This window comes from Thermobia domestica, chromosome 2 (genome assembly GCF_964235325.1).
Source record: "Thermobia domestica chromosome 2, izTheDome1.hap1.1, whole genome shotgun sequence".
NCBI classification, from domain to species: domain Eukaryota; kingdom Metazoa; phylum Arthropoda; class Insecta; order Zygentoma; family Lepismatidae; genus Thermobia; species Thermobia domestica.
Window position 1 is genome coordinate 52,788,675 of NC_137455.1, and position 20,125 is coordinate 52,808,799.

General features: G+C 36.7%; 1 protein-coding gene across 1 annotated transcript in view; it reads right to left on the minus strand.

Moving 5' to 3' along the window:
* LOC145672139 (leucine-rich repeat-containing protein 43-like) overlaps positions 1 to 20,125 on the minus strand; it is a 66,610-nt gene that overhangs the window by 20,431 nt on the left and 26,054 nt on the right. Inside the window, exons 4-5 of the mRNA XM_081741466.1 lie at positions 19,882 to 20,064; positions 13,740 to 14,078 (exon numbers count right to left, since the gene is read on the minus strand). Coding sequence (XP_081597592.1) covers positions 13,740 to 14,078; positions 19,882 to 20,064 — 522 coding nt within the window. The remainder of the gene's footprint in view (positions 1 to 13,739; positions 14,079 to 19,881; positions 20,065 to 20,125) is intronic.

Sequence of the window (20,125 nt, forward strand, 5' to 3'; positions counted from 1 at the left end):
TAGTACAAGAAGACATAAACTCTGAGGTAGTTGAAATATGGCATTTCTCGTTGATAGAAAATTGAGTAGGTTCCCTTTGTTTCTTTAAATTCTCAGCTACCTAAAGTGGCATATCTCTGCTTTCTTTTTCGTTAGTCCATCCAAATTATTTTGAATAACCAAAATGTACAGAAATTCTGAGCTAGTTAAAAATGGCGTTGTTTTGATTTTTTTTCTCGTTAGTACAATAGCAAATACGTCACTAAAATTTATTCATTCTTCACTTTTTCTGCTTGGAACAAAAAAAAGAATAGGACACAGAAATCTCTTGCTGACTCCGTTTACAAGTTATTAAGGTTTAAATATTTGACCTTTGACCTCGAAAGTCAGTACGTTTTTAACGTGTACTAGTTGATGACCTATTACTAGATTTGGAAACCGCACCTCAATATGTGCCTCCGTTTTCGAGTGATTAGGTTTTAAGTATTTTAACCTTTTGACCACGATGGTCATTATTTTGGAACTTGTAGTAGTTGATGACCAGTTACTAGATTTGGAAACACCATCTCAATATGTGTCTCAGTTGTCGAGTGATTAGGTTTTAAGTATTTTAACCTTTTGACCACGATGGTCATTATTTTGGAACTTGTAGTGCCTGATGACCTATTAGTAGATTTGGAAACACCATCTCAATATGTGGATCCGTTTTCGAGTGATTAGGTTTCAAGTAGGTTGACCTTTGACCTCAATGGTCAATGTTTTGGAACTTGTAGTAGTTGGTGGCCGATTACTAAATGTGGAAACAGCACCTCAATATATGGATCCGTTTTCGAGTGATTAGGTTTTAAGTAGGTTGACCTTTGACCTCGATGGTCATTGTTTTGGATCTTGTAGTACCTGATGACCAATTACTAGATTTGGAAACAGCATCTCAATATGTGGCTCCGTTTTCGAGTGATTAGGTTTTAAGTAGGTTGACCTTTGACCTCGATGGTCATTGTTTTGGAACTTGTAGTACCTGATGACCAATTACTAGATTTGGAAACACCATCTCAATATGTGTCTCAGTTGTCGAGTGATTAGGTTTTAAGTATTTTAACCTTTTGACCACGATGGTCATTATTTTGGAACTTGTAGTGCCTGATGACCTATTAGTAGATTTGGAAACACCATCTCAATATGTGGATCCGTTTTCGAGTGATTAGGTTTCAAGTAGGTTGACCTTTGACCTCAATGGTCAATGTTTTGGAACTTGTAGTAGTTGGTGGCCGATTACTAAATGTGGAAACAGCACCTCAATATATGGATCCGTTTTCGAGTGATTAGGTTTTAAGTAGGTTGACCTTTGACCTCGATGGTCATTGTTTTGGATCTTGTAGTACCTGATGACCAATTACTAGATTTGGAAACAGCATCTCAATATGTGGCTCCGTTTTCGAGTGATTAGGTTTTAAGTATGTTGACCTTTGACCTCGATGGTCATTGTTTTGGAACTTGTAGTACCTGATGACCAATTACTAAACGTGGAAACACGACCTGAATATGTGGCTCAGTTTTCGTGTTATTAGGTTTTAAGTATGTTGACCTTTGACCTCGATGGTCATTATTTTGGAACTTGTAGTACCTGATGACCAATTACTAAACGTGGAAACACGACCTCAATATGTGGCTCAGTTTTCGTGTTATTAGGTTTTAAGTAGGTTGACCTTTGACCTCGATGGTCAATGTTTTGGATCTTGTAGTACCTGATGACCAATTACCAGACTTGGAAACACCATCTCAATATGTGGCCCCGTTTTCGTGTTATTAGGTTTTAAGTAGGTTGACCTTTGACCTCGATGGTCAATGTTTTGGGTCTTGTAGTACCTGATGACCAATTACCAGACTTGGAAACACCATCTCAATATGTGGCCCAGTATTCGTGTTATTAGGTTTTAAGTAGGTTGACCTTTGACCTCGATGGTCAATGTTTTCGATCTTGTAGTACCTGATGACCAATTACTAGATTTGGAAACAGCACCTCAATATGTGGCTCCGTTTTCGTTTTATTAGGTTTTAAGTATGTTGACCTTTGACCTCGATGGTCATTATTTTGGAACTTGTAGTAGTTGGTGACCAGTTACTAGATTTGGAAACAGCACCTCAATATGTGGCTCAGTTTTCATGTTATTAGGTTTTAAGTAGGTTGACCTTTGACCTCGATGGTCATTATTTTGGAACTTGTGGTTGGTGGTGACCCGTTACTAAATGTGGAAACACGACCTCAATATGTGGACCCGTTTTTGAGTTATTAGGTTTTAAGTGTCATACAAACGACGTCCAGGTAAAAGTAGGTGTGGTATTGGTAATCAGCATGGCCGAAAACCCCCATATCCCGAGATTCATCCAAATCGGTTAAAATTATCATAGAAAGGACGTATCCCACATGAACCATAAGACCCAGGTAAAAATAAGTATGATATTCGTAATCAGCATGTTCGAAAACCCTCATATACCGAGTTTCATCCAAATCGGTTAAAATTGTCATAGAAAGGGCGTATCCCACATAAATTATAAGACCCAGGTAGAAATAAGTGTGGTATTCTTACCAGCATGGTCGAATCGGAAATATAAATGTTTCTGCGCATGCGTGTTATTTCTACTAAATTGGATTTGGCATACGCAACCAAGTGTGGGTGTATACTATGTTATTTAGGAGATGAAAAATAGGTCATAGCCTTTTATGGCCTGCTTGTTGCACGTAGTCTGCTTTATTGAACCGGAACCGGCACTGCAACTGGAACAGGCTGTAGTCTAGTGTAATTTTTCTGCGCATGCGTGCAATGTGTAATTAATTGGAAATTTAATTTTACTGCGCATAAGCAATCAAGTGTGTGTGTCTGTGTGTGTGTGTGTGGTTGTTATTTTTTATTCTCTGCTCTATTATGTTGCTATAAAGTGCTCGTAAAAGAGAACGGAGGTGTTATGTCTTATTTTATGTTTCTGCGCATAGCCGTAATCTGTCAATTAACCGGAACAGTCTGCGGTCTGCTGTGTGTGTTGTTATTTTTTTAACGGCGAAATCGGAACAGTTTTGCGCATATGCGCAGTAGGTCAAAAATTGGTCTCAAAATGGAGGGCGAATACACCCCCATTATTCTCTGCTATGTTTAAAAAGAGTGCTCATAAAAGGGAACGAATCTTTGCTATGTTATGTTAAATAAGCCATAGTCTTTTATTAGCTCTGCTAGTCTTATGTAATTTCTGCTATGTGTTCGTAGTCTCTGTGTAATATCTGCTATGATAAAAGTGCTCATAAAAGGGAACGAGTGCACCCCTGCTATGTTAGATAGTCTTATATTATATGTGCTATGTTATGTGTTCGTAGTCTCTGTGTAATTTCTGCTATGTTAAAAGTGCTCATAAAAGGGAACGAGTGCACCCCTGCTATGTTAGATAGTCTTATGTTATATGTGCTATGTTATGTGTTCGTAGTCTCTGTGTAATTTCTGCTATGTTAAAAGTGGTCATAAAAGGGAACGGATCTTATGTGGCATGTGCGTGGACGGTAATCCGGCGCCGGTCGATCTGCGCGGACCGTGCGCGTGGCCGGCCAATCAGCGTCAAGGGGGCGAGGTCTGACGCCAGCCAATCGGTGGGTGTCCGCTGCCAGCCAATCGGCGTGAACGGGGCGGGGTCCGCTGCCAGCCAGTCAGCGCAGTAGATAGGAGGTCGTAAAAGAGCGTGACCAATCAGCGTGAAGGGGCGTGGGCGGCACCGGCCAATCAGCGTCAAGGGGCGTGGCCAGCCAATCAGCGTCAAGGGGCGTGGCCAGGGGGCGTGGCCTGCACCGACCAATCAGCGTGAAGGGGCGTGGCCGGGGGCGTGGCCAGCCAATCAGCGTCAAGGGGCGTGGCGGGGTCACGTGACCTGCGCCAGCCAATCAGCGTCGAGGGTTTGCGCATGCGCAGTAGGAAAAAAAACACCCGCAAGTGACCCCACCCTACTGTCAGTCTCAAAATTTGTTTTAACTAATTATTAACGCTTGATGATTTTTAAAATTCTAAAAGTTTGCGACACACCAGTTGGGAACCACTGCCTTAAACGGTAAACAGCCATGCCATAATGTTTCATGTAATATTTACAAATGTTTGGGAATCTAAAAAAAACGAAAGTCAATACGGTATTTATCCCTGTGTTTGAAGGGGAATTACTATCAAAAGTTTACATTCTACATTATCATTATACTATAACAAAAAATAAAGCCTAAAGACGATATACGCTACCAATCGATATATTTCAGTGAGCTTAATAAAATGATATGGATGATAGTCAATTCTCATGAGTAATTTTCGAAAAAAAACTTCGTATTCTGAAAACCTAAGAGTTATGATAACCAACCCACCTCTTAAGATGAAGCTTATTATTAAAGTGACTATGCGTTCATCATTTATACTATTGCAAAGTACTGAAAATTCAAACATATATTTTGGAAATTTGTTTTGGCTATTGTAAAATAAGGTAGTGATAATCAAGCTATTTGTTTAAGGAAATAAAAAAAAAAGTTACATAGGCATCTCACCACAGTTATAGGAAGTTTTCCTGTAAGGAAATAACAGTATAAGGGATTTCATTAGAAGGTCTGAGCTAAGGTCTTCGCTACTACTAGGAAGCATCCGGATCCCAGAAAAGAGTCGTGCTGGTTGGGAACGAAGAGTTGACTCAGGGAGTTTAAATTAAGATCTGATAGTGAAAAACCAAAGTTAGGAGATTCATCTAACATGGGAATCTATCCAAGTGTAACTCTGACTTCGAGTCGAGATTATGGCCGTTGGATACTTTGTCCCAAAAGAACATAACACGAAAACGGATACATCCTCGATCTCAACCGTTGCAGAGATATGAGTGTGAAAAGTTAGAAATTGAGCTCCATACTATACATTACAAAGTCAGATTCCGAGTCAGATTTTTCGGAAACGGTCGGGTAAGGAAACTCAGCGAATACATATCAAATTAGTATGGGGAGCCCAGCACATTTTGAACGAAAAAATTGTGTCCCCGGGACACTCGAAGGGTCCCAGGCCGGGTCCAACTCAGAATTTGCAAATCGAACCGGGGGTCAAGTAGCATATTGCATGAAAGCTATTGTTAAATAAAAGAAGATAGAACAAATCTCAACTCTCTACGATAACCCTGTGCAAGCGGGCAACTGGTCAAAATGTCAATACAACCTACATCAGAAAATCTATGGCCATTCTTTTAAATCCGTTAAGTTCGCCGATCAGGCGGGTTTTGCAATGGAATTCACGTCTACTCGTACGCTAACCGATATTGGCGAGAACAAAACCTATCTATGCGTGGGCAACAAAAACAAGTGTACCTACACATATAATAATGCCATCCATAACCACAACAGGCAACTTCCTTAGCCCACTATTTGTATGTTTACAAGAAACAACGGGTAATGAATTCGGACCCCGTATTCTTGAGCAATTGAGTGGCACTCTATCACGGAATTTATTCGTCACATGTAGTAAATCTGCAAAGATGTCCCGAGCTCACGTAAACAACTTCGTGAAGGCAACGATACCCACCGAAGGTAAAACATTGGTTATGTTAGATTGCTGGTGCGGGCAAAACACCTTGTGCATGCAAACACTCCTTGCCGAATTGTTGGATTCAACGATCCTGCCAGATGACGCCGACCACCCCGAAGACTGCAAATGTGCACTTGATCATTGCATTGACCTGGCTACAATCCCTCCGGGAACAACAGCTTTAGTCTAGCCTAATGATATGTACTTCCTCCGGCAATGGAAATGCTTGGTAACGGGCCAGGTAACATACGACACTATTCGAATTTCACTGGACAATATTAACATTGCCCAAAATACGCAGTTTCTTTTAAACATACAATCTTTGGTACATAACCAATTACGAGTTCCTGTTTTGATGGAGTGTTTATTCGATGTGCTTATTGTAACAAGTGTATTTCTTTAATGCATTTTCTGGAGAGAGTCTGTTTTCATTGTGTCTAGTGCAATATATGTTTTCTTAATTGAAGTAACATTCTGTAAATATACCAACACATATATGCGAAGTTGAATGTCTATTTTCTTTAGAGATAGTTTTGTTTACTTATATTTCATCCACATATTCTTCCAATAAATTGCATATTGATGTAAATCAATATTGTATTGTCACAGGGTATTTTGTGTGTCAATATTCTATGAAACACTACCTTCTGGTGCGTTCACTATGTTTTGGCTCATCTCTCACCCCACTTGGTTATCGTTTTCTTTCCCGAGTTTACAACTATTAAACTGGTTTCCAACTTTATATTTTAACGAAATATTATTCTTGACCATTCCCTATAGCCCTAGAAAAGCACCCCGCGATATATTTTATTTCTGCACCATTATTCCAGTTTTTTCCAACCCCACTCCTCTCCAAGTTGCTTCACAGTTTCAAGGTCACTCCTTTTCGTCTTTACCATTATGTTTCTCGTTCAGCAAATCCCGCGATAGAAATTTCACGGTGCAATCTGCGAATATGGGGTCCCGATTCGCGAAGCATATACCGTTGCTTTCTGAACTTCCCACCCTCCACGACGGCTGCGATTGACAATGTATCCTTTCTCTTCTAGGACACGAAATTTAATGGTCATGGTCATTCTATGGTCCATTGGTCATTCGAAGTCCCACTTATACTTGGATAAGGTCCGTTGTGCGACTCTGTGAGAGACTCTGCAGCAATTTGCTTTACTTCAATACCTTGCACTTTTAAACGTGTTTTTCTGTTTGGTATTGTTTCAACTTAACGGATTTAGAAGCGTGGCCATAGATTTTCTGATGTAGGTTGTATTGACATTTTGACCAGTTGCCCGCTTGCACAGGGTTATCGTAGAGAGTTGAGATTTGTTCTATCTTCTTTTATTTAACAATAGCTTTCATACACTATACTACTTGACCCCCAGTTCCATTTTCAAATTTTGAGTTGAACCCCACCTGGAACCCTGCGAGTGTCCAGGGGACACAATCTTTTCATTTAAAATGTGCTGGGCTCCCCATACTAATTTGATATGTATTCGCTGAGTTTCCTTACCCGGCCGTTTCCGAAAAATCTGACCCGGAATCTGACTTTGTAATGTATAGTATGGAGCTCAATTTCTAACTTTTCACACTCATATCTCTGCAACGGTTCAGATCGAGGATGTATTCCTTTTCGTGTTATGTTCTTTTGGGACAAGGTATCCAACGGCCATAGTCTCGACTCGAAGTCAGAGTTACACTTGGATAGGTTCCCTCGTAAGCTGAATTAGCCAGTGAGTATTACATTTATTTACGATGTTGAATAGACATAATGGTTAAATTTCTGTGGCATTACAATTTAGTAAATTCTTATAATTAAGACCATTTCGAGTCCTGATAGCTTGAGTGTGAGTCAAAAATATCCAAAATATTTAGTGAAATAATAATTTTCTATTATTTTGTTTCTTATCCTAAGAAGTTCATAAAATAGGCCTACATCCTTAGGTTTTCTTAGTACACATTGTTAAAAATTTCTGATGGGCCCCTAACCGTAAAAGTTTCTAAGATATTACGTCATTGCAATTTGAAATCTGTAGCACACGTTACTATTACGTAAAAGAATAAACCTGACTCATTTATCGGTATTAAGTCCAAAATACTATAGCTAGAAATAAAATTTGGACAAGACTTCTTTTCTCATGAAAAGAAAGGATACAAAAGGGATTTTTTTAATGCATGTCTTAAGGAAGGTTACATCATATTCAAATCCTTTCATTTAGTTTTTTTTTTTTTTAATAACGTATCTCACGTTAGGTGAAAACGGCACATGTTTTAACCATTAGAAATACCTAAACATGCATTTCAGCATTTTTTGAAAAACGAGCTTTTAAATTGGGGAAAGGAAGCAATTTTCCTGCATATTACAAATTTCGACTCTTTATTGTGAAACTGACAAATCTTCGGTCCAATACCAAAACCGCGAATGTCCAATTTTTGCTATTTTCACCTAAGAGCAGCTTCATGTTCTTTGGGGCACACAGATTCAAATACCAAAGTCCTATTTGTGAAATATGAGTATATTAGATGTTACCGTCAATTCCTAAAACATGTACCTAAATCTATATACTGATTTTTCGGGGTAAGTTGAATATTAAAATGCTTATAACCCAAAGTCGAATTTAGCACATTCACAATTTTAACGTGATGATTCATTCAGGTTAGATGTGTTCGAATTCGGCATTTAAGTTCTAATTTAAAAGTAAGAGAATACATGTTTGGATGTTTTCGACCATTTCACTTCTAATAAGGAAAAAGATGTTCTATAACATTCAAATTTACGACTTTTTTTAAATACAGAAGAACACAATGTGAGTGTTCGTTTAAGTTGGAGGTATGAAATTTATATATATATATATATATATATATATATATATATATATATATATATATATATATATATATTCATAATAAAAAATAAGTGAACATGTATATCCTTTCAATCACATCAATGTATTTCAGTGTTTTTGGTGACTAAGATAGAGTCCCATTTTCTAATTGAGATCTCACAAAACAGAAGTAGAGTTTCATTAATGTAACACGTTTTGAAACTCTTTACTATTCTCATAATAAAGAAATGGCTACTCTCATAATAAATTTTCTGGCAACACTGAAAATTCTTCCGAATCGTATTCTCGGTTGTAGAATAGCATTATCTATTACTGAGGTAAGTTACATTTCATTATTTCTTTTCATTTACGAAAAACTGGCAAAAGAAAAATTGTTAGCTTCTGAAAAATATTTAGTAGTCTGACCCCTTAACTCTTTGCGGTACGAATAAATATTTTCTTCATACCCCCATGTTGCACGCGAAAAATAATTCTTTAGTAAATATAAACCACATGTATTTTTGAATATGTTAGACCCTATAAAATACAGCTATAATATATTTTATCGTAGTTTATAATTATTGGCGCCAAAATGGAGTGATGCCTTTATTGCATCACTGTGCAACAACACTAATGCCTTTCCATAAATATGATGCATTTTATCTAAAACTAAATTATGTATTGTGTATTATGAAATTATGTATTATGTAATATTAAGTAATATTATGTATTATGAAATAAGTAGAACGCATATGACGTCACGCCGTTACCCATGGGCTATCTTTGTTCATTATAATTTCTTTTTGGCAGGGAAAGGACACCAAAATTAATTTTTTGAAGTGGAAGGACGGCATTTCTCAAGGCTTTTCTTAGAAACGAAATTTTCTGAGGTAGGACTGTACCCTCAGAGCACCCCCAAGATTACATTATTGGTGTTATTGTATTCTATCATTTTCTTAGTACCATCCAGTGGCGGCGGTTGGACGTTAAAAGTGAGGGGGCAAGACATGATCTGAATATTTGTATATAAATGTTAGTTTTCCTGATTGTTTCTAACATTTTGTTTGACGAAAGGTTGTATACCTAATACGATACTATATTTTCAGTTAAAATACCGTATATCGTATATAATAGTTTATTAAGTAAATTGAGAAGAACAACGCAAGTAGATACTAGCCCTTTGTACTCATAAACAACGAAAGTGTAAGAAGAGATTTGATTCCTTGCTCATGAGCATCTTTAAATTCTGTCTGGAAAATTGTGTGATCAGATTATTTACTAAATTTGCAAAACAAATAAATAGAAAGGATAATATTAATCATGGTAATGAATAATGATGCTTGTTTTGCAAAAGTTATATTGAAACTGAGGATTAATGAAAAACATAATATTTAATTCCACACATGCTATTAAATGTATGTTATTACTCTTAGAAAATGAAAGATAGTAAATACTACAAGCATATGCTACGACATTTAAAGAAATATTTGCTTTTGCAACTTCTTGAAATATGTTCGTTGCCATTAGGTGCAGATTTCACTTTCTTGGAACACATCAAAACACAACAATACTTACAATCCACACTTCAGTTATACAAAATAAACTTAAAACCTAGAATTATGTTCAATTTACTAAATTTTATTGTATATACACTCGTACATCCTTAAACACAACACTTCACTCGTATATTACACTACAAAACAATGGAAAAGGTAGAAGTTGTTTCTTATCACGCTCTTTTTAATCGATATTCCTTACTTTAGAAAGAAGAAAAGACATTTTAGGAACTGTCAATTTTTGTGCAAGTAAAGAATAACTTGTGAAATAGGCCCTACTTTTTTGCATAATGTTCTTTCGATTAGCTTCAAAGTGGCTCACTAACATATCGAGCCCTTGTAAGAAGAAATTATAGTATGCTGAAATTGTGCTCGAATAGGTTATTTTTTGGGGTTATTTTCTGTGGCGATTAAAATGCAATTACTGTAGCTTTCTTTACTCCACGGGAAGACAACCAATACGTATTCACGCAACAGCAAATATTATATGGCAGCATTTTTTCCTATTAATCAGTAACACATACAAAATCGTTACATTTCCAAATGAAACTATATACATTAATTGGTTACTTAAAAAAAGTGCGGAGGCAACTGCCCCCCTTTGCCCCCCCCTAATCGCCGCCCATGGTACCATCAATGAATATTTTACACGTAACTTGCGTCGTATGAGGAACACACGTTTAAATAACCAATATACTTTTTATCGGCTTGTTGTACAGTGATGCAACTTCTGCATCACAACAAATAACATTAAAAAATTACTAATTTAACTCGGGTAACTTCTACATCACCTGCACTACATTTCAAGAATCTAAAATACAAGAACTCATAGACAAAATACATAAATTAGCACGATTACCAATAACATTACCAATTTAATTATCACCGCATTCACTACGTGCAAACAGAACCATAACAGAACCACAAAACATGAAAATATGACAATTGACTGAAAATAACATGACGGGCCACCTAGTAACAAACATCGTAATTACATCGAATAAGTGATTCAAAATTGCAGCACTGTGCAAGTATCAGCTGAGCGTTCACTAAGGAAATGCAATAAGTGCATCACTATGCAACATCGTTTAATAAATCGGTGATGCAAAAAATGCATCACTATGCCGCAAAGAGTTAATATTGCACAAGTCTATTTGCAGATTTACACAATCCTAAAGCGAATTAAGCTTGGAGAATATTTTAAGGTCGTTCGCGAATAGAAGAGTGTTACAATAATGAATTAAGACCGTTGGTCATTTATAACTAATAGAAATAAGAGTAGGTCTTTTGGTGTAGTAAACTTGTTAGAGGGCGAATTTCATTTCGGGGCCACAAAGTCATTTCGGGGCTCTCATCATCCCTCAGTGGATAAACCCCTGGGAGCAGTGGAGTATTTCCAGGAATTATTGTATAATGATGCATCTCCAGGAATTACTGTATATTGAAGCATCGTCAGGAATTACAGTGTAGTGAGGTGCCTCCATGAATTACAGTTCAGTGGGAGATCTTTAGAAATTACTGTATAGTGAGATATCTCCAGAATTTATTGGATAATGGGACATCTTCAGGAATTACTGTATAGTGGGACATCTTTAGGAATTACTGTATGGTGATTCATTTCCAGGACTTAATGTATACTGGGGATTCTCAGGAATTACTGTATAATGGCACACTTCCAGAATTACTACATAGTGAGGTACTTAGAAATACTGTATAGTGAGGGATTTCGAGGAATCACTGTACCGTGGGATATCTCTATTGATATTTCAAATTTTCTCAAGGGGGAAGAACAAGATTTTCCACCGATATAAGAGTTTTACTTTTTTTATTAGTATAATGGTATAAAATTTATTTAAAAAAAAACGAGTTTTTCAAACTCAGGAGCTGTAATTGCCGCCTGCCCTCTCAAATGACGCTCAAGCTGTATAGTGATGCATCTTCAGGAATTCCTCTACACCAGCGTTTCCCAACCGGTGTGCCGCGGCACACTGGTGTGCCGTGAATGGGCCGCTGGTGTGCCGCGAGTAAATCGAAACAAAATTACTAATTCTATAGCAATTAAATTGCAGGACATGGGGAAAAATGTATATTTGTATTTCACATTACTATGAACCTCTAATATGAATCTACAATTTTAAGTTTCATACCGCGTTACTTTTCTGTACATTTTTAATATTAAAAAAGGTATTTGTTATCATTGTTATGACGTTATGACCATTGTTGCTTCTTTATTGTTGCAGACTATTTCGTAACTTGAAATTTTAAAATATTCAATCCTTTCGACAAAACAAACATGCATACGAATTACCTACATTTGTGTTTTAAAAGTAAAAGAGATTTGTTTGTTCGTTCGTTATTTAGTGATCCTGCTTGTTAGTGAAAGTTTGCATGCAGTTTTCGAAAAAGAAAGCGTATTTTTAAAAACCTAAGTCCAATATTTCATTGCAATTGTTTTCTATTTTTAAATTAGAATGAAAAATAAACATAATGATTTACCATGGTAGAAAATCAATGATCGAACTTTCTTCTCTGTGAGGAGATCAGTAATCACAGAAAAAAGATACCATGATATTTTATATTTACCCATAGTGTGCCGCAAGTTGAAAAAGGTTGGGAAACGCTGCTCTGCACTGAAGTATCTTCAGGAATTAATCTGTAGTAAGGCATTTCTTGGAATTAGTATATAACAGGGCATATCCAGGACTTACTGTATAGTGGAGGATTGGCCAGGAATTACTGCATAGTTGGGACATTTCCAGAAATTACTGTATAGTGAGGTACCTCTGGGAATTACTATATAGTGAGACAATTAATGTATGATGAAACATTTCCAGAAATTACTGTATAGTGAGGCATCTTCAGGAATTATTGTATAGCAATAACGTCATTTCAGATTTTGTCAGAAGGGCAAGATTTTTCACCGACATGAGTTTTACGTTTTTTATTAGTATATTAGTTTACAATTTATTAAAAAAGCATATGTTTCTTAAACTCAGGGGCTACAATCGCCCTCTCTACCCTTTCCAAATGATTTCCGCGTTGTATAGTGATGCATCTGCACAAATTATAGTTTAGTCGGGCATCTCAAGTGTTTACAGCAGATTAATGGGGTATCTCCAGGAATTACTGTTTAGTGAGACATATCCAGGAATTACTGTATAGTGGACCATATCTAATAATAACGACATTGAGGAGGCATTTCCACAAGTTACTGTATACTGAGATGTCTCCAGGAATTTCGTTGAATTTCCTATATAGTGGGGGATATCCAGGAATTACTGTATAGTGAAACATTTCCAGGAGTGGGACATCTCTATACCTACTGTGACCAGTTCCTCTACACAGAGAAAAATCCATTCTTCGGACAGCGGTATATTGTACAAATATACGTTATTCTCTTGCTTATTATAGAAATCAGTACGGAGCATACGTTATTCATATGCTACATACGCACTGCCCTTAAATGTTACATCATGCCGTTGCAGGATGTCTGACATCTAACAGTTTTCCGTATATCACATGTATATACTTGTTACCTTCGTCAGCTATATGTTATATACGTCCATTTGTATGTGAGATCCTGACTGCCTACATTGTTTCATACAGAAAGTACGTATAGATGGAACACTTATACAGAAAGTATTATAAAACATGCCTTTTCAGTTATACTTCTGCTGTATGTTAAGTCCAAAAACTATAGGAATTACGCATGTAACCTATCTTTTTAAGTACGCCACCTACAATTTTTTCTCAGTGTAGATAAACTGTTGCTAAGTATTACACTATATTAATTGTAATTAATTAGTTACCTTTTCAAGAAGGATTTTAACATTCATCTGTTGCCCAGACATGAATCTATGCAACGCAGAAAGATCACACGTCTTAATTTGGATGGGTGCTGGGAATGTGATGATCGGTGCCCAAACAGCTGGTAGGCTTCTGGTGATTCTTTCTGCCTCCATTACTTCATCGTAAGGGATTATTTTGATGTCTTCGGCAATATTCTTCCCTTTCTTCTTTCCCTTATCCTTCTTTCCTTTACCTCCTTTCTCTTCCTCATTGTCTTCCTGTACTGGTAAAGGTATCTCTTCGGGAGGTTTTGGAATCGGTGGTAAAGAGCATTCGATGTAGAAAGCGAAATTTACACCCTGTTGAAACAAAAAACAAGTTTTATTTTAATCAGGGTGAACTAAATAAAAATGGCCTGGACATGTACGTAAGACTGGTCCTGGGCTCTTATATTTGGACTACCGTGTACTAGAACAACAATTTCAATTTTTTTACTCTGTGACGTCATCGCGTGTTGCTCCTATTCTCAGAAAACCAAACGGACAGGAAAAAAGTGGACAACGAGCCTGGTGCGTCAATAAAGGAATGACAGTGATAATAGGCAAAATAATAATAGTAATAATAATAAACTTGTACACTAAATTTATCGGACATTCTTCACATCTTTGTCGCAACTCATCCCTCCACTACTCTGCTTTGCCTGTTGCTTTCAGCAGTTGCTTCAAGCATTACATAAAACATGCTTAGACGTGTTGCTGTGGGCAGTTGGAAATTTGGGTTGAGCAAAAGCTGTTTTTTCAAAAAAATCGGAAACCGGTTTCTAGAAACACACAGAACTGATATTTTGGTTTTATCTAAAACCGGTTTGTTTTTTTTTTAGTGAAATTTGTTTTCTTTTTTCTTTCTTTTCTTTTTCTTTTTTTAAAGTGTAATTTTCGCAAAGGCCGATACTTTTCATTCCAGTATTTATTTCTAAACGAGTTAAAGAAAAAAAAAGTGATAAGTTTTTCACATAAAACTGATCTGGTTTCAAACCGAAATCGATTTGATAAAAAGCCGAAACCGATTTGAAAAAAAAACTGAGCTACATTTTAAAATCCAAAACTGGTTAGCTAGGAAACTAAATCAGTTTTAAAAAACTGCTTTTTAAAGATTTCAAAAACTGGTTTCGGTTTTTCTGTGAGAAATTTGTGGAGCAAAGGAGAGGAGAGGACGCAGTATGGAAATGGAATGAAGTAAGTGTAGGCAGTGTATTAGTAATATAGATCCGCTACTAGCATATCTGCAAATCTATCGTTACAACATAGATATCATTGTTTGCCTAGCACCACTGTCTCTTACCAATCCCAGGTTTCTGTCTGCCTCCTTATTCTGTCAGTGTCGTTTATTGAGAATGCAACCAGTGAACTAAGACGTCGAAGAGTATAAAGATTGAAATGGCTGTTCTAAACATTAAATCGCTAAAGAGAGTGACACGGACAAAGTTAGTTGAATTAAGCTTATTATAGGACAAAATTAAAACAGAACAAGATATTTTTATCTTTATCCAGACAGATATTTTCACCAAATCTCACTCGACGTCAGCGGTGTATAGCAATGGGTGCTAATCCTTGGGAGGTCGAGGCCCCAAGTTAAGGGTTGATGAGCTGATTAGAAAAGATAGCGTATCACTGTGAATGAAATCGCTGCAAAACTTGGTGTTGGACATAGTGCGGTGCAAGAAATACTTCACAGCTTAGGTTATCGGAAGGTTTGTGCCGTTTGGTCCCGCGTTTATTAACCAAGGACCACAAACGTCAGACACTAACCATTGCTCAAACCCTTCTTCAGAGATTTTGACATGAAGATGATGACTTTTTGACAAGTATTGTGACTGAGATGAAAGGTGGTTCCATCATTATAAATCTGAAACAAAACGACAGAGTATGGAATGGCACCACTTGAATTCGCCATCGAAGAAAAAAGCGAAGACAGTGCAATCAGTAGGTAAAGTTATGGGAAGCGTCTTCTGGGATGCACAGGGTTGCATTTTGGTTGACTTTATTGAGACTGGACAAACCATAAATTCTGTCCGCTATATCCAGACACTTTTGAAGCTCCGTCGTGCCTTGCGTGATAAACGTCCTGGAAAGATCGTCCTTCAACAGGACAATGCGCATTCGCATACTGCACGTGCCACTATGGAGGAGATAAGGGGATTTGGGTGGAAAACACTTCCACGTCTTCCCTACAGCCCCGACATGACATCCTCCTACTGCCATCTTTTCGGTTTTGTGAAGGAACAGATGCGAGGCCATTAGTACGAGACACTGGAGGATATTCGGCAACAGTGCGTCAATGTCTACGGGTAGCTGGAACGAAATTCTATCGCAAAGGTATTTTCACACTTGCAGAACGATGGGAAAAATGTGTGAAAAAAAAGAGAGACTATGTGGAAATGTGAAAGAAAGGTCTGTAGATTGAGGTGAATATTTGGTTTCACTTACAAATAAAGATTACGGTTGTGAAAAAATGTTGCTCACACTTTTCAGTATGTCCTTCGTACTAATGATAATAACAGTAAAAATAATAAATAAGAAAATAGTAAAAAGAGGAGCACTAATATAAAACACAATGTAGATAAAAGTCAATTAAGCAATAATTCCTTGTCAACACTGTAAATATTGTCAAGCTCTCTATCTATCTAAAACAACGAAAAGCTAAGAACAGCAGTCTTTAAAATTACATTTAAGCTTAATGTTTCTGAACGTAATTGCTTAAAAACTATTAATCAGGTCTCATAAAATTTTCACTTGCTTTATACAGTAAGTCTAAAATGTGCTTAAAAAATCTGTCAATCCTTTCAAAATTTCACATTTCCAATTCAGAGGAACTAAAATCGTAGAATTTCTTGCGCTATGATTGGGTACTTTAAAACTGGTTTCGTAAACATTAATCACTGATACAAACATTATCTAGTATTTCTTGCATGCATACTTTGTCAATTTTTTTTTTTTTTTTTTTGTTCTATTCGTAAGACTCTCCAAACCTCAATATTTATAGCCATATGAATAGTAGCTCGTTTTCATCTTAAAACATAGCTAAATCATTTTTGCACAGATTCTGTCTTATGCAAACATTAAGTAGATCAATAATTATTATAACACATTATTATTATTATTATTATTATTATTATTATTATTATTATTATTATTATTATTATTATTATTATTATTATTATTATTATTATTATTATTATAGTACAAACAAGTGATCCCATTGATTCCCGACAAAATGTAGAATTGATTCAATCTACTCAGTATGAAAGTGGTTATTTTAAGGTAAAAGTGTTGAATTTCCTGTTTTATAATGTATTAGGTATTCTACACTATCATAAAACTGGTTAATGTTCTTGATTGAAAATTCAATACTGTATTTTATTTATTTATTTATTTATTTATTTATTTTTTGTAATCTAATTATGTATATTAGCCGTTGCAGACATGAAGTGTCGGTAATTAGCGAACAATTGACAACATTGGACTGCTCTCTTTATGACCGTTAGAACAACGACTGACTATGCTTGCTTTCACACTACTTAATATTTGTCCTGCATCACCCTTCCTCTTGGGTGTACATTCATTTAAGATTCTTGGATATTCTTCTAACAGGTAGCCTACCGCCTGTGAACCGTAAATCATGATTAAAAGCAAAGAAACTGATAACATACCCGTAATAAACTGCATAGAAAGCAACAGTGCATAAATGGATAAAGAAATACGAAAAATTATACGTACTTACCTTTCTACATCTACCACATACTATTATGATTATTGACCGCTCCCTGGTGACTTACTCCATATGAAACATGACACATTCAATAGGAATGTTGACAAAATTATACATTACCAGAAATACGAGGTGTGTTCAAAAAGTATCGAAACTGGTTGGCAAAATGCACACACTTCTCCCAGCGCTCCCACCATTGTGGGAAACACTTCTGGAACGGAGTTTCTGCAATGACGACCAACCATTCTGTTGCATCTGCGTGATGTCTTCTCTTGACTCAAATAGGGTTCCCTTTAGTGGCATTTTCAGCTTGGGAAATAACCAAAAGGCAGACGGAGACATGTCGGTTGAGTAGGAAGCGTGACGACACTCTGGAAAGTTGTGTTTGGTGGTGAATGCCTGAATCAAATTTCGCGGGCACTCTTCTCATGCCCAAATTCTTGTTGAAAATTGAATGTACTGATCCATTGAATGTTTTCAACTTCAACATCGTCAAGCTTTTGGCAAAATTTATGCAATATCGCTGCTCAAGTTTTGTCGTTTTACAAAAAAAAAAAAAAAAAAAAAAAAGAACTGAAATCTGACGACCGCTCACTACACGTCTTCACTCGTTGGCCAACTACCAGCGACTGACGCTTTCTGCTGGCAGAAAAAAATTCACGACTGCGCATGAGTGTCCCCTTTCCATCTACACTGAAAGTCACCCGCGCTTCATTTGTTTATGCGGGAAAATATACTTTTTTACTTTTCGCTCGATACTTTTTGAACACACCTCATATGTTGTAGCAAAATATTATACCACTGCCATGCGACAGCTTCGCACAAATGGTAATATGGAAAAGTTGAACACATGGGTGTTATATAAGTTAAAACTAGGCAAGAAGGATCACAGTCTGGAGGATGCAGTTTTCTAAGTGTAAGGAATATCCCAAAAAGATTCTTATATCCGATTGTCACTTCAGATGAAAAATTGACAATCGTGAACGATCAGGACAATGGTTGAATTGTGATCAGCATCCAGGACGGTTCCCTGAATCAGCTCTCAACCCACATGTGTAGTTGTTGTTATGACAGTATATGGTGTGAGTGATCGATATCTTCCTTCAATAGAGGCAAAACCATCACTGCGGATTGTTACAGTTGAACTGCATGAAATGCATCGCATACTTACCCGCAACTATTTATCAGTTGTTAACAGGCATGGTGTTCTTGTGTTGCACAGCAATATACGTTCATATACAGTGCAGACTCTCTATGAATTGAGTAGGAAACCTTATCTCTCACCCATCATATTCTGCTGACGTCTCTCATGCTGATTACCACTTCATTCGGCATCTCAATTACTTCTTGACAGGGAATAATTTCCTTCATGACCTGGCTACGAAACATGCGGTTGAGGACTTCGCGTCACAAACTACATTTGTTTTGTCATTAATTGTTGGTTAAGCAATGGCAAGAGTCTGGCTGCAGTCGAAGACTACACTGGATGGATAGGGACTGTAGTTTTTATTTTCTTTATTAGCCTTTGAAAGTGACATACGTCAGTAGGATATTTCATCGAATCAGCTCAATATATTGTGTATTCTACAGTTCTATGTATTGCAGTTTTATTTATGTGTTAAACTGAAGTATCGGATGGAGCCCATTTTTCCTTTTTTGTCACCGCATTTTGAACCTTTTTTGAAAATATATCGCCCCCAGAAAGCAGAAAGGTGCTAAGCACTAAAATGCATAATTTCTCAGGAGAGCATAAAAAACGAATGTAACACTAATTAATTCCGATTCTTTCTTCCTTCTGGAATTCAGTTTTCACTGCAGATCTTTCATATTGTCTACTGCCACTTGTTCCCTTTCTGCACAACATTAAACATGAAAAAGGTAGTCAGGATATGCACTTAGTTGAAAATCAAGGAAAGTGGCGCTTAGCACCTTTCTGCTTTCTGGGAGCGATATATTATAACAGGGGTGCAAATAAGCAACAGCATATTACTAGCCCAAGGAAAAAAGCTACTAGCCGATATCCCACAATAGAAATAATTTACTTACCTTCGATATTATATTGAATACTAGCCCGCACCAGTGAAGTACTCGCCCTGGGCGAGTGGTTATTTGCATCTGCCCTGTAATTTTTTTTACACGTTTCTATCAAATCCAAAGAGTAGGAAAATTAACACAGGCATACTAAGGACAGGTAAAACCTCGCCCATGTTCTCCAGTGTGATTCGAACCAATGATCCACTCAAATTTATATCATGCAATAAATTTGTAAATATGCACTAGTCTAGATAACGATCAGAGTAGCCTATTCATATTGAAGTTATGGATTTCGGGAGATTTTTAAGAGACAATTCAAAGATAATTAGGCATGATAAGAAACGCAATTAATATTCTTACCTTTGTTGCAGGTGGCTTTGGAATACCCATCAACCTATAACAGGTAACCTCAATTCCTGCCAACCTCCTACATTTTTGAAGGTCAAGTCCTGGTACTACTTTTTTGTCTGTTTCTAATAGTTGGATATCGTCTATATAGCAAAGCCGTGTATGGCCAAATATAACTGGATAACAGACACACATCTAAATAAAAATATATATAATATATAGTTAGTAAACGTTATGTAGTGTTACTACTGTAATG